Genomic DNA, 15,991 nt, shown 5'->3' on the forward strand with positions numbered 1-15,991 from the left:
TCCCTTTCAATCCTTCATTTCATCTCTGACTCCAATTTATGATCCCCCTAATGGAAATAGAGAAATTACATTTCTTTATTCTTCAAACTGATCACTGTCCAAAGTATATTTCTCTGATCGGGTTTCTCCAATTTGAATTAATGCCAGAACGTGGAAACTGGATTAGGGGCATCTTTCTCAGTAATTTACATAGAGAGTGAAAAAATATTGATCCTAATACCTCTTCCTGTGGTGTCTCAATTGCCGTCCCCATTCTCCCAGACCCATTAGTTTTTACCATTATAATCTGGCCCTGTTCAGCTAACTAGCTCTCTCTTCCAGCTGTAGCAAAAGCTGCTTCTAGGCTGCTACCTATGTGTCTGTCTACGGGCCTTGAGAAATCCATGTACCCCATAATTCATCATGCCATGGGTACCTTTATTGTGTGTTTTCTTCCCCATCACATGTGCTCACCAAAGTAGACTGGACAATAATACCCTCACACCCTGGATGGCTCTAACTCTTTAACACATATAATTGGCCTAGTTCACTGCAAATTTCTCTAGTGTGATACCTCATGTATCACCGAGATACCTAATGTCTGATTTTCCACTGAATTTCACAGTGGGGGTCAGAACATTTCCAATTCTCTTGACCAAGTGTCCAGAAAGCCAGTGGACTACCAGCCGTCATTTCTGTTCCCAGAATATGAAAACCGCTATCAATCTGTTGCTAAATCCTATTATTTTAGCCTATCTTCTACTCTCCCCCCACTCCCCAATTTGGCCAATTCTCTTTTCATCCCTTTTTAGTCTCCAGTGGTCTTGAAGGTCATTTGATTGTTGTGCATTCATTCATAGTGGCCCATCCTGGCACACTTATGTCTGGAGGGAGAGCGGGTCTCATAAGAGGTTTGGGCTAGCCAATATGAGAAAAGAAAGCATATGAATGGATGATCTCAGCATCAGTGAAGTTTGGACAAGGAACAAAGAACCCGAGACCTCATGCCTAAATCTTGTTAGCATCTGGGGCCATATGTCCAAGAAGATTCAGTCTCTAAAGAATCTATGAACACAGGAAAAAGGGTTGTAGCTGTACAAACAGCATTGTGCATTTCACCGTGGTTGGGATGATTAAAGATAATACACTTTTTCACACAAGCTATGTAATGACTTTATTTATATTTTTAATGCCAGCATTCTAAACATCTCTAAAATCTAACTTAACTACGGTTTAACAATAAATTCTAATTAGAAGCAATGCTTGAAGGAGGAAGAAAGCCAATCTTTCAACCTGATTGCCTGATCATCTGGAGCATTTGGAGTGGAAGTGAGGAAGGGAGGGTAGGTCATGGTACACCAACTCTCAAGCCACGCATATGTGTTTCAGAGAACTGATAGCACCACCCTAAGAAAGCACTCTCTTTCTGGCCAGGAACCCAGACTTCTCATTTCCAAAGATGGTTTCATAATGACCCACAGTATGGTAAGCCAGAGTGGTTCTCTTGTGTAACTGATGGGAGAACATGTCTAATGTGGAGAAATCTCGTTGGGGGCAAATAAAAAGGCAAATAAGACCTCTAGGCAGGCAAACTACAAATGCACTCACTGGGAAATGCAAATTGTGAGATCATCTAGATTTAGCTCTTTTAGTCAACCTGTAACATGTGTTGGACGGATCCCAACAGACAGAAGCCATAGAGCCCTGGGCTTACTTTTCATGTAAATTTCTACCAAAAAAATCCATTTCCCTTTCATCCAGAGTCTCTTTTCTTTATTCTCTTGCTACACTGATTCCAGAAAGGCAAACCTACCAGGGACAAAATGGCTGGGGACCAGCTGATGTCCCAGACAGAGGAGAAGAAAACAAAATGGTTAGAAGCAGCCTTAAGTAGTTTCTTTTCTTTCTTGATATTGGCTCTCTCTGTGTGACCTCTGTGGCTCCCTCCTTCCTTTTCTTCCTCTTTTTCTCACCAGAGATGTAAGGATCAAAATATGCCCAGGACAGATACTATCTGCCAGGGGAGAAGCTGCCCTTTGATAGAAGTGACAGAAATTCAGAGCTGGGCTAGACAGGCATGGTCCAGTGTCAGCACCAGAGTAGGGGGTATTTAAAAGGATTCCTTCTCACTATAAGCCAAAGGAGGCTAATTTAACATTTTTCTTAATTTACCTCCATCAGTGCTGTGGGTGAAGTCTGTATAAGTCAAAATAATTTAGAAGTCCATTTAAGAAAATGAATCGTTAAATCTTTCACACAGCCATATGATAAAACCACTGAAGCCCCCACACCACCCTCACAGGCATGTGATAAGGATCCCTGACTGCATGAATATAAAAATTCTGACTGCATTTTACATTTATCCTGTAGGACCTCAGTCAGCCAACAATGAAGAGATGTCACAGGAAGTTACACAGTGATTTCTGCTAACGTAAAATTAATTCAGGATGAAAGATCCTTCCTGTGGGCCACTGAGGCAGTACTACCCAAACTGGGGCTGTCCCAGAAAATCTAGGGCAGCAACCCTAGCTTCCAAGAGATTTAGGGCAGAAATCCTATCCCTACTTGTGTGCTCTGAAATGTAAAATTGGTTCATCTTTTTGCATTTTGAATTCTTTCTCAATTACGGATTTCAAGATGACATCGCTTAAATAAACTGGTTCCAAGTCCATTTCTGGTACTTAAGGGAAGTTTCTGACAAGAGTTCTTTGAGGAAGAAAGGAGAGGTATGAAACATGAAAATGTCCCCACCCCAGTCCTCCAATGGGATTCCTTCAATAAAAAGGTCAAAGGTGTTCTCTGCAAGCCTTTCACATTTTAAAGATTAAGGTTCAAGAAGACAGCTCCTCTCTTCAGACTATACCAGCAGCATGCACCATTGTCCTCTCCCTGAATATGCAAACCACAGGTAGCTTGTAACACTGTTACTGTAAGGATAAAGGAAACGGAGATGCATTCTCTGAACGAGCTTGAGATAATACATAGTTCTAAGTCTCTTACAGGTAGCTTGTAACACTGTTACTGTAAGGATAAAGGAAACGGAGATGCATTCTCTGAACGAGCTTGAGATAATACATAGTTCTAAGTCTCTTACAGGTTCTGGAGCTTGCTCTCATTCTTCCTTAACACGGAAGAACGTTCTGGACTGGGGGGCAGGGAGGGTGAAGGGGCTGTCCTCTTGTCAAATTCTGAAATGAATAAGATTAGGTTTTGGTGCCTTTCATCCTTCTCCTGGAGAGGAGGCCAAACTCCGATGTTACTAATGAATTCCTGCAGCCTGAAGTAGAGGCATCTGGAAGGGAAGGGGCGACTCATGGTCTGTCCTAGCGGAGGAGCAGTGCGGGAGGGACAAGGGTCGAGTCAGGCAAGGCGAGCTGCTGTCCAGCGAGCCTAGCTGCAGCCTGACCATCAAGAAGATGAAATGCCACCAAACGCCACAACCACTACGAAATTGCTCTTTGGAAACTTAATAACTCTTCCCAGAGGAGCCGTGAATTTAATTTTTGTTCCACCCAGAACACTCTGGGCTCTAGGTGCTAGAAGAGCTGCAGCTACACGGTCCTTCTGTCGCGACCTCTGAGCACATTTCGAGAAAAAAGGAAGTTTTGTTCTTCAGGCCTGTGGCACATAGTGATATAGTTGACAAAAGCCACTTCCTGTTTCTAGCTCTCTTTGGGGTAAGAAGTTGCAGGGGGAGGGAGGGAGGGAGGGAGGGGTGATCAATGAGGCACGAGGTCAGGAACGAGGGCCTGGTTCCATCCTCCAATTTCAAATGTTAAATGATTTCATTCTAGTAACTGAGCACAGACCCCTCAGCTTTCCTTCCTGCAAAATCAGAATAACAACATTTAACTTAACAACACTCAGTAATAATATTTAACACTTGAGCTTAGCACAATGTAACTAGCGTTCACGAAGGAATATGCTTTTTCAGGGTGTTATGATCCCGGGGTACGACTATGAGGAGAACAGAGCTATCAAGAGAGCAACGATCCGAGGAACACAATTTACCAACACATGGAGGCTCTGAGCTTGGGCTCAATGAACACACTGCTGTACCTGCCACCTCGTGCATGGGGCCTCACTCGCGATTGATCGCCAAGCCCAGACCAGAGCTACCCCTCTGCCTTTATCAGCTTCCCTGCCTTAGGTCTCAGAGGACATTCTCACACACCGAATACCCTTCCTGACCTTCTCCCGCACCTGTCTAGGTCCTCTCCAGCAACAGGTGATCCCGTGTCTGGGCTCACTCACAGAACCACAAGCCTCAGGGCCCTACTCCCCAATCCTCACCATCCCGGTGTCATGGGGCCTTCCTGCTCTTCAGCAATCCTGCTCTTCTTCTGCGTTGGATTTTCCAAAGCAGTCGTTTTAAATCTTTTCCCTTCTCCTTATGACTTCTGTTCCACTGGCCTCCTCAAGAATGAGCTGTCTACTGAGAAGACGAGGGCATCTGTATTGTCTACTTCCCCCCATGAGACTGAAATGTGCTTGTTGCTACTTCCTTCTAACTGCTCTGCTGTCTCAACTGAGGTCCCTTTCTACCCTTTTCCATGTGCTCTTCAGCCACTCTTTCTATCTCCTCAAACACCCTGATTCCTGTCTTTCTTATGCTTTCAGTATGTCCTTTTGCTTCACCTTTTTATTATTTTCTTAAAAAAAAAAAAAGGCCAGCCTACTAGAAAGGGCAGTCTCTACTCATAGCCCCACATGTAAACCTACACTATCCGTGGCCTCCACCTTCTGAAATGCTCTCACGCCCTCCCGACCACCAAAGCCACTGGCTTTGCTTGGCCCACATCCTTCTTGGCATTACTGTGGCACCTCAGACTCAACGGGATCAAAAGTGAACTTACTCTTCCTCTCTCTCCCGTTCCCTCCACTGCTGACTGCTCTCCCATGCCTCCCAGTGAAGGCCAAGTCCTCCTGCTCATCCCCACCTCAGCTGAGTTATCAAGCCTCCCTTCTTTCCACCACCATCATGTCTGTGTCACTCAGGACGCGCCTTCTCCGCGGCCCCGGCCACCGGCATCTCTGTTCAGGCCCCGTGCGCATCAGCCAACACACTGCCCCGGTCTCCTGGTCTCTGTTCCCCTGGCTGCCAGAGCCTTCACAGACCCTCCACTGTCTCTCCAATCAAATTCTAATACTCTGGCCTGAGAATGAAGGCCTTCTAAGAACTGGCTCCAGCCTCTATTTCCAGATGTCGTGACTTTCCCCTCTGCCATTTCATTTCATGGACTTCACATTTCCTTTGAACTCTGGCAGGACTCATAGCTCCCAGAATCTGCCCTGCACTTTTTCACCTCCCTGCCCAAAATCAGGCCGGTCCGTCCACTTGTAATGCTCAACACCGTCTTTACTTATTGAAATCCTATTTTTCTCTTTTGAGATTTGGAAAAGATGCCATGTCTTTCTGTCTCCACAGCTGCTAAGTATTCATTCCCTCCCCGAACTTCCAGAGTTCAAATAGGCTCCTCTCTTTCTTATCCTTATCCCATGGTCTTCAATATTATCGTGACCTGTGCACTGGCCTCATGGTCCCTGTTAGATTTCAAGTTCTTGGGGACAGTGATGATAACAGCAACTATAACAGTAACCATCGCCTTAGTAACACAAGCTCCTACCACCTTTCAGCTCTGTGCAAAGCATATAACTTCATCTTAGCAACCCTAGGAGGAGAGACCCCATCCTCAGATGAGATCAGGTAACATGCCCAAGGCGGACACCCAAGGAGTGGTAGAGCCAGAAACAGAATTTAGGCTTGTCTGACTTCAAAACCAATGCTCTTAACTACTAGGTGGTAATTTCTCACCACCCACAGACTCAACCAATAACTACTGAATAAAACATCATCTCCATGAGTCCTGGTAGATGGGATAGTTCACCGAGCTGGGTTCCTCAGAGTTGCAGACTCTGCCTAGCCAACACATACATTAACAGGGAGAAGGCACAGACAGTTTAGGGTCTCTTAGAGGACGCTTTAAAAATATAGAAGAAAGTTTTTATGCCTCAAGACTTAGGAACATCAGGTGCACAATGAAAGAAAAACCTAATTCACCTGGATTGGGTAATAACCTGATTTTGTCTCTTTCCTTGGAACCACTCATGTCAGTGAGGCAATGAATTAAGACTACTCCAAGAGCCCTACTTAGATCATTTAGACCGTGTTTAGTAGAAAATTCTGTTATCTGACGCTATGCCACCAGCCCTGGGAAAACATGACGACCATAGTCTGCTGACAGAGGACCAATGCAAGTGCGGGGTCCTACTGCACGTGTGCACATGAAAATACCACATGGCACACACAGGTATGAGGTAAAGACAAGCTGTGGTTGCTGCTCTCTATATGCAAGTGGCTAAGGGCTGTAATCCTCGGAAGGGAATGTCATTATGCAGCTCAAATCCCATCACAACAAATACCGTTACAACAGAGATATCTGTATAACAAAAATCCTTTCAAGCTTTGGCTGACAGCCCATGTACTTCAAGCAATATTTGATGTGAGATTTGGAGTCCACAGTAATGGGAATTGACCTATATTTCCAAAGGTAAGATTTTAACGATTTCATCTGTAAATTCTCTCCCATGGTACCATGAGTTGGAATGATGTACGATCTAAGCCCATGAGCATGAAAACCAAACACAAAGCCAAGGACCAAATCAACCTTGCTCGTGAAGGGCAGAAGTCCTTCCTTTCATCTGGGGAGCACTGAGGTACAGGAGAAGGCCTCTGAGCCACACCCTGAAATGGAGCAGAACAAAGATGGTGTGTGGCCTCATTTCCCTGAGGTGAGCACATGGTGGTACAGTGTGTGAAGACAGAAGGACTGTGTTCAAATTCCGACTTACTAGCTGGGCCCCCCTGGACTGTTGCTTAACTTCTACAGAGCCTCCATTTCCTCATCTGTAAAATGTGACAAACAGCACCTAATTTCAAGATTTCGGCAAGAACTGAAGGAACTGACTCCTAAAACAGGGCCTGGTGCATAGCATACGTGCTCACAAAAGTTCGTTCCCTCCTCATGCCTCCTCTTCCCTCCAAGACTCTGGGCTTATGCAAACTATTTAAACGAGGTTAGTTGTAAGACCTAGTGAATGAGGTCAACAAAATGTATAGTTTCAAACACAGCCTGGTCAAGACAGTGCTCAGCGGAACGCTGGGGAAAAAAGAGAAAATGGTAGAAGAACTAGAGCATGCACACTTTCATGACTAAAAGGAGGGTCTTCTGGCTAATGCAAGCTCTGTGTAAAATCAAATGCAAGTAATCAGGCAACAAAAGAAATGAGCTTTGATAATATATATCAGAGGTCATCCTGAAAAATGCTGATAAAATGAAATTTGGAGGCATGTTTTCCTAGACTGGGATGTACTATGGCTAAAGCTCCAAAACACTCGCTTACTGCCCCTGGCCTAGTTCTCCGTGGGTGTCATTCTAGATGGCAGGATGGCCCTTATTTGCTGACCTTTTAGCTCTAGTCCGGTGCACTGTACTGTCTTTCCTCGATAGGATACTACAAAAATTAAATATTAAAACAAATTCTAGTCTTCTCCATTTGGGACACATGCAGGTAAGTAATTCAGGAATATTATCGATAAACTTCTCAACATTGCCCCAATTTGTGACATTTTAAATGCTACTGAATTTTAGATATGTGATTTTTTTTTCAAATTATGGGACAATCGAGTTTGTGGGGACAAAATTCCACGTAAGCTATTTGGAGAACACTCTTGGTGTTACACGTCTTGAGACAGAAAACGGGAGTCCTAGGAACATAATCTGAAGGCATGTCTGTTCACCCTTATAAAATGAGTACTGGCTTTAAAATTCTTCAAAGGTTTCCCAAAGTGCTATCAGACCGCAACAACTAGAGAGAACATGAGGCGGCCCACCATTTCTCAGAGTCACAGAGCATCAGTCTCAACGATGATTTACTCCTCTCCCTTCACCTTGACAGTAAGAAAGAGGCTCCGAGAAAAGTGTGTGCTAACATTCATGTGTTCAACTCCAGGATATGTACATTCAAAGCCAAACAATGAGTTTGCAGGACCTCTCCTGAGAGGCAACAGAAAAATAAAATAATAGGGCAGACCCAAATTCCAAGGCACAGAGAAAAAAGAAAGTGCAAGAGCCACTGAAAAGACAGGGGAGCCCTGGGTAGACAGCCCAAGACATCAAGAACAGAAAGAACAAAAATACGAAAGCAAGATTACAACAGCGACAAAGACCAAATGGTAGCAGCCGAGAAGATATTTTTAAATTTAGTTTGCACAGAGCTTGCAAAAGACGATTCCAACACACGGAAGCTTCCGCCCGGTAACGAGCTTTCTGGTCTCTATTTTAATAACTGAAACCCCCTCTCCCCATCATCCTCGTCTTAAAATGGAGGCAGTAAAAACCACCAGATTGTACACTTGAATCTTACCACTGGTAAGGGCGTAAACCACAAGCATTTTTGAAGGTGTGCTAACTATTTCAGGCCACTAGGGCGCTTCTTCCCGCCCGAAAAGGCACATTTCACTTAATGATCCCCATCTAAACCCCAAGAATTGATGTCCCTCTTAAAAAGTGTACCCTTTCTTCCTTACACCAGTGGCACCACACTAACTGTTCGGGAGGCATTTCAGGGTCCCCACAGGCGATGGAAAAGTAAAATGCAATTGTAATTGCACGGGCAATAACGGGGAAGGCAGGGGGAGAAAGAGTTAGCTTCTGCAACGCAAGGCTGAGAAACACGGTTCCTTGGAGAGGCATCCACTCCACCCGAGAGGAGCCTGCGCTGCCGAGGAAGTGACCTCGGGAGAGCAATCACGCGCCTGGACAGAGGCGCGGCCGCGCGCTCCCGCCGCTCCTCCCTCCCGCGCGTCCCGGGCCGGCTCGGTCCACCTGTCCGGCAGGCGGGCGGGCTGACGGGCGGGGGCGCGGTGCCGGCGCGGGGAGGAGCCGGGCTGGTCGGAGGACCCGGGCGGCGGTGGCGGCTCCCCTCATGGTCCTCCCTCCCGCGGGCAGCCCCGCCGGCCCCCCGCCCCGCGGCGTCCCCCGACTGCACGCCCTGCGCCCTCCCCTCCCCCAGCCAACCGCACGCGTCCCCCCAGCGGTCTGTACCTTTACTCTGGGGAGGGTTCTGACTCCGGTCCCGGAGGACGTTGATCTGGTAGACGGCTCCGTAAGGCTCAAAAAGTTCTTTCAGCTCCTTTTCCGACCAGGACCGGGGGATCTGTCCGACAAACATCTTAATGGCATCTGGGTCTGGTTGGTCTGAGTGATCCAAAGCGCCGTTCATCTTGTTGGTTGTGCCGTTACTGTCAAAAAGGGAACCGGGAGCCAGAGTTAGGGCTGCACGGTGAGGGACAGGAAGAAAAAGAATGGGGGTGGGGGTGGGGGCGGGGAGGCGGAAGGAGGAGGAAGAGGAGCACGGGGCAAAGTGCCTAATGAGTCGTAGAAATTTGATGAACTAAAACAAAGCACAGGCACCATTAGGTTGCTCCGCGGCGGCAGCGGCTGCGGGCTCTCACTGCAAGCTGCTATTCAGCATCGCCGCCCGAGCACAGGGCAGCGCCCCGCCGGCTGTCACCCGGGGCGTGGACATCTTGAAGCCCGGCTCGGGAGGCAGCTGCAAGTTAAGTGCAGGTCTCGCTCTGCAAGGCTGCCACCAACGCATCCGCAGCGTTATCAGCCCCACACTGGCTCTCGTGTGCAAAGAAGGGCAGGGCTGGATTTCTGCTGGATTCTCCCCCGCCGCCGCCGCCGCCGCCGCCACCGCCCCCCCCCCGCCCCGCCTTTTGGAGGTTTTTTGGAAGAGAGGAGAGAGGTGGTAATAATAAAGTCACATGAAAAGAAAATGAAACACTTGGCAGCCCGTCAGATGACTAATGCAAGATGCTGGTGATGAATTTGCAGAGTGCGCGAGGCATCCATGTGTGCATCAAATTAGTACGTTGTTGCTGCTCAGAATGGAAAGTGCTCCAGCAGTGTATCTCGGAGCGGCGGATTGGCTGCCCACGCTGGAGAAAAGGACCGGGGCGGGGGCTCCCGTTTAAAAAGCACATTGTTTATGGGATCCAGGCACAAAGGGTTTAATTCAGAGAGGCAAAGGCGATCTCAGAAATGCCTGCTTTGTGCAGGAAAAAAAAAAAATGCAGCCCCAGAAAGTTGAGTTCCCACTAAAGGACACTGAATATTTCAAATCTTTCACACTCCATAAATTGCTCTCTGTATATCTGACTTCCAGATGTTGTACTTGAGTTCTAAACAATCACACGTTTGGGAGAGAAAAGAGAAAAGTCTGCCTTTTCTTCTCTTAGCTTCAGTAAATATTTGGGGCTGATACAAAGGCGAGACCATAAGCTTTTACATACCAATCTTCTTTAATGCTGTTTTCCAAAACCCTCATTTGGAAGAGAGAACGCTCTCATTTAGAATTCTGCCATTCTAGTCAACATCATGTAATATGATGATGAAGGCATTCATTTTTTTTAAAGATTTGGATCCCTCCTATTTGAGCTGCAATAAACAGTAAAGCAAAATCCCCTACTTTCTTCATTCCTCCCAACACTCCTTAATGCACCCTAAAGCCACCTACTCTGCCAAGTGACAAGGCTGAATGCCCTGAGCAGCATTCATTTGCAGTACTGTGTTCTTGATTTAACATCCCATCCTGTGAAAATAAAATGCACCTAAGCAAGTGCAAACCCTGCAGATAGAGTACCACCAAAGCCACTCCCATGACCATGGGCCAGCCCCCAGCTCAGGAGGCAGAAAGGTCAGAAAGGGGCCACCTGGACTTTACTTCACTGCAAATGGCAGGTGTTATTTCCCGGTAGCCTGGGGGTAATAATTAGAAGATAGTCAAGGATCTTAAGCAGGGTTCCTTATTAGGTTAAAGACCACAATCCAGGACCACCAGAGCACCTCTAGTCTGCTGTGGGCCTAGCTAGGGTTACCCTGAGCCCCGGATAAAAAAAAAAAAAGACCCTGGGTGATGGCTAAAAGACAAACAAAAAGCCTGCAGAAAGGAGAAATCCTGAATTCAATTTAATCCCGAGAGGAAAATGATGGCAAATACTCTTCACTAGGTCCTGGCTCCAATTTCCACTTCTTCTCATTCTCCCTAGTTTACCACTTAATTTTTTTTTTATTCTTGAGATAAACAATCAGACTGTCTAACTTGAAGCACTTTCAGAGCTTTCTCTAATCAACCTTATTGTTATAAAAAATGTTCTGCTGAATAAAATTTTGAGTGCAAAATCTTCTTTCAACAATTTAGGTGCAATGTGATGCTTGTTTATGGTAGAGGTTGATCGTTTATCTTGTTCTTAGGCACCTATATACTTCTTTACGAATCACCCTGTGCGAATTCAGTGAACGCTGTAACCCCACCGAGCTGATTCTGGCACACTGGAGGTGGCAAAGCCCCACGCAGAACAGAATGTCGTGCTCACAGCTCGCTGAGAGCAGAGAGTGTGGCAAGATGTATTTCTGGGACAGGAAGGGCTGTGGTTACTGCTGCTGACAACCAGCTAGGATGAAAAGAGGAAGGCACTGCCATAGGTCTCAGCTAACAGGGAACGGAAGTTCCAAAAATGGGGCTCTTGCATCTCGGCTCTACAGAGCACAGTTAATACAATGGAGGCGTTAGGGGACGGTATCCCAGTCCTCATGCCTGAACTTAGAGCAAGCCTCCCATAATTGCCTTCCCCGTAAGGGGCCTTTTTCGTTTCCTCAAAAAATACTCACCAAGGCGCCTAAAGGAAGGGAAGCGGACAAGAGGGCTTACGCCTCATGCCTTTGCTCTTTATGTTGGTAGGTGCATATTTATAACCCTTCCCCATCAGCCATCCTGCAGAGATGCCTGCAAGACCGCCGATCATCCTGAGGCAGTGGGCTGTCAGGGCTCGGGGCATGGGCTCTGAATTCCGGGGCCAGCCCTTCCGATCTGTGCCACTCTGGGCCTCAGAGTCGGGTGTCTGCTACAGAACATAGCCCAGAATAAGTGTCTAAGAAGTGTTGGCTTTTTCTACTGTTAAATCGCATCTTTGCAATTGTGATGCACTCAGAATGAGTGACAATTACAAACCTTCTTTTCAATCCCCAATTTTTCATAGTGGAGACTGAAACACAATTCATATCCTAAATAATAATGCCTATTCTTTAGTGAGGACATACATGCCAGATACTGTGTGAGGTGCTTTACACTCATTATTTCTAATCCTTGTAACAACCCTATGAGAAAATTTTATTTTCTGGATGCAAACATCAAAGAATTAAGTTCCTTTCTTAAGGTTACTGGCTTATATACTGTAGAAGCAGAATTCAAACCTAGTCCCAATGGGCTCCAAAGCACGAAATATTTCTAATCCATCATGTGGCTGAACACTGTGCCAGGTCTCCCTTGAGCTGAGAGTGAATGGCTCAGGGTAAATCTAAGAGAAGACAAGGCCAAGAGCAAATCCTATTGGGTCCCTAGAATCACACTGTCAAATAAAAGGCAGCACTAAAGGAAAAACACACACACACACACACACACTTTCTACTATCTATGAAAAGGAGGGGGCCAAAGGCTGAACTTGTGGCTCCATTAAGACTATGTTAAAACACACATTTTTCTCAATCATCACATAACAACGTCTCCATCTCCACAGATCTCCTTCCTCTCTCCATCCCCACAGGGTGACATCAATGAGCACCTCTCATCCACATCTACACATTATTTCCCAACTACTTGCCATTTTGCAAACAACTGTTCCAAAGATTACCATCGAATGCTAAGCACATGATAATCCTTTAAGTAAATCCAACAATGTCTATTTCTTACACAAACTACCACAACAGCACATCTTCTCAATCAAAAGCTTCTGTGCAGGACAGGTGGTCCTAACCTCGCCGACCCCACGTTGCTGAATGCCTCACCGAGACCCTAATGGTACTACAAAGGACTGGTTAACTTTGCTCTAATGCAGGCAAGCTCCTCCTTCTTTGGACTCCCAGCTTTCTTCCTGGCTGATGCTTGTTTCTAGCAGAGACTTACTGACTTCTTTTGTCCTCAAGAGGCTGTAAGCCTCTGACACTTCTAAGGAAGCCAGAAATTATGTGTCCAACAGTTAAACCTTTGGGGGTACTTGCCAGAGGCCACAGAGAGCCAATGTGCTCTTCACAGAGGGGTAATTATGGGAACAGATAACCCAAATCTCAGTAAGATCATCTATTTACTAGACTCTGACCTCAGGCTTAGAAAATTAGACTAGCTCACTTCTCTGTATTCCCTAGCCATCTTTAGCACCTATTACAAGGCAGGAATTAGATTCAAATTCAAATACTTATTGAGAGCCTCCTCTTTGCCAGAAAACTCTGCCAGGTACTTGACATACGATATCACAACAGCTCCACAAAGTTGGCATGATTACCCCTGTTCTGGAAATGACGCCCCTGAGAGTCATGGAGGTAAAGTGACTTTTCCAATGTCACACCCCTAAAAAGAGGCGTCTGCAGAATCTGGACACATTAAGATGTAAAGGCTAATTGTCATTGCTCAGTATTCCATAAACTGGGTTTCTCGAGGCTGAGGTTTCCTGAAGACTCAGTGGCCATGCGCAGGCACCGGACGAAAGCACATACGTCTCGGCTGGCATCTCACCTACAAACTGCAGGAGACTGAGCGCCAATTCTGCTCTTGCCGGCTGTAAGGCTCCTCCAGGACAGATGCCATATGGAATCGGACCATGAGTTAGAGAGCACCAAGCCAGCAAGCATTGGTGGTATCAGTCTCAGAGCCAAGACGAAAACATAATGATGTTTGGGGGGAAAAAAAATGAGTGCGCTTACTTTTTTGCTTTTAGCACAGGCACTGACCTACTTCCCTACTCTATTTTTGTGTAAAGAAAACTAGATCAAAGGAGGACATGCAAAATCTTCTGAGGTTCCTCTAAGCAGTCAAATGTTACCAAAATTATAATAATTTTTCAACATATCATTGTTATTAATTCCAGGACAATAAGCTTTTATAAGGCCCAGTGAAGTGCAGGTTTCCTTTTGGAGAGTGGTAACAAAACACCGATGGTTCCTTTCATCTTGTTGCCTAGAAAGCAACTTTCTGCGTTATATCTCCTCTAATCTATAGGAAAACTAGAAAAACAAACTTACAAAATGGGTATAAGAAATGATAAGTGGCTATAAGTAATTGTACTAATGTTGGGGGGAAAAAAAAAAGACATAAAATGCCCCTTCAGAAGATATCCCAAAAGGATGCCTTGTCTTGGAAAAATTTTGTATAAACACAGCTAATCTCCCTGATGGTTTATCAACAATCTTACTGTTCCTATCCTCTTCATCTACCTGATTTTTGTTTTTTAGAGGATCTTGTATCCATGCTGCCCAACCCTGGGCAGTGATGGAAATGTTCTGTAATTGCACAATCCAACATGGAAGCCAATAGTTATAAGCGGCTACTAAACACCTGAGAAGGGTGTAGTGCAGCCGAGAAGCAATTTTTAATTTTAACCTTAATTAAATACCTCTAGCTGCAAATATACTTAAAAAAAAAAACTAATGAGAGTTGAAATTCACTAAAATATTATTTCATCAGGAGGTTTTGAGAAAACAAGAATAAGGGGTCAGGAAAATGACACCAATGCAGGAGCGTTGTGTGTAGGGTAGTGGGCTGCATGGCCGGGGTTCTCAGCACGGCTCAGCATTACATTCACTGAGGGGTCCCAGGTAAACCATGCCACCACTCTGGACCTCGGTTTCCTTACTTGCAGAACAAAGAGAGAGAGAATCGTTCTCATCTGGCTCGTTTCTCTAAACCTGCGACTCTGCTTTGGGCCCAGATGATGATGTATGGAGAAGATAATTTAGGTAATATGACCAGCTGCCTACAGCCTGGGGGCGATTCCCCGTCTGTGTCTGAATGCAGTCCCCTGGGGCTCACAGGTGACGGAGGCACAGGCTGGAGAGCTGACGAGGTGCCACCTACTCCTTGCAGAGCAGCCCGCAGGCTCAGATGGAGCTGCTGAATGGGCTGATGACTCAGGGTGGTTACCAGAGCATCATCTCTTTCAATTTGTGCCAATTCGTCCCAATAGCCCAACTGCAGTCCCATCACTTCAGTCAGATGACAGGCCACTCTTTCAAAGGGCTCAGGAATCGTTTTTTTTTTTTTTAATATCACTTGTACTTAAGTAATAGCACATGGAGAAACAGGCTTTGTTTGGTGATCACAGGAAATTGTCTAAGACTGAGCTGCATAAGGCAAAGGCAGAAGGAAGCTGGCGAGGAGCCTGGAGCCTTCTGGCGGGCATGGGCAACAACAGGATGGGCATGAAATTCAGTACTATGAACCATCTTCCACACTGTCCAGGTTGTTGTTGCTTATCATTTAAAAACACAATTCTCTCCTCCATCGACTGGCAATGTGGCGCCCAGGGTCCAGCACCAGCCACTTCCCACACCGCACCACGAGCAACCCGGCAGAGACCTGGACACGGCCCCGCTCGGAAGGCACAACCCTCTAATTCTAAACCTTCCACGGCCTCTCACTTTGGAGAAAGGAATCATCTGTCATCAAACTTCAAGCTCTGGGAATTGCACGTCCTTTTGAAAATGTACTGTTTCGGGGTCACCATGATGGAGGAAAACGTCCATCTTCTGTGGCTACCTTTCAACACAGCACCTTCGCCACCGGACTGACACAGCTACAGTTTAATTACAGTGGGATTCTGAGTTGCTGAATGGTTTTGGTAAACACAACAAGACTCTCTGGATGTGTGCTCTCTCACCAAGAAGATGACAAAACCAAGGGCATTCCTGTGTTTACCTGGGAGGTACTGTCACCTCGGGTTACCAAAGTTTTGCGAGCCCAGGCAACGCCTGTTACAGGATGGGACCCCAAATCCCCGAGGAGCGACATCTGGAGGCCAGCTGCTGAACTCACAGAAGATTAACTGGAGCAAATCATACCCTAAGTCACTGAAGGAGGAGACAACACCTTTCTCCAAAGGGTCAAATTGTAAATA

General features: G+C 46.1%; 1 protein-coding gene across 2 annotated transcripts in view; it reads right to left on the reverse strand.

Annotated features, from left to right (window-relative positions):
- CELF2 (CUGBP Elav-like family member 2) overlaps nucleotides 1–15,991 on the reverse strand; it is a 295,483-nt gene that overhangs the window by 144,897 nt on the left and 134,595 nt on the right. The window contains exon 2 of one of the 2 annotated variants that reach the window (XM_044915547.1): nucleotides 9,087–9,283. In XM_044915547.1, coding sequence (XP_044771482.1) covers nucleotides 9,087–9,283 — 197 coding nt within the window. Of the gene's footprint in view, nucleotides 1–9,086; nucleotides 9,284–15,991 lie in introns of those variants that run through there. The other variant, XM_044915546.1, reaches the window with a different exon arrangement.

The sequence above is a fragment of the Neomonachus schauinslandi genome, chromosome 5 (assembly GCF_002201575.2).
Source record: "Neomonachus schauinslandi chromosome 5, ASM220157v2, whole genome shotgun sequence".
Lineage (NCBI taxonomy): Eukaryota > Metazoa > Chordata > Mammalia > Carnivora > Phocidae > Neomonachus > Neomonachus schauinslandi.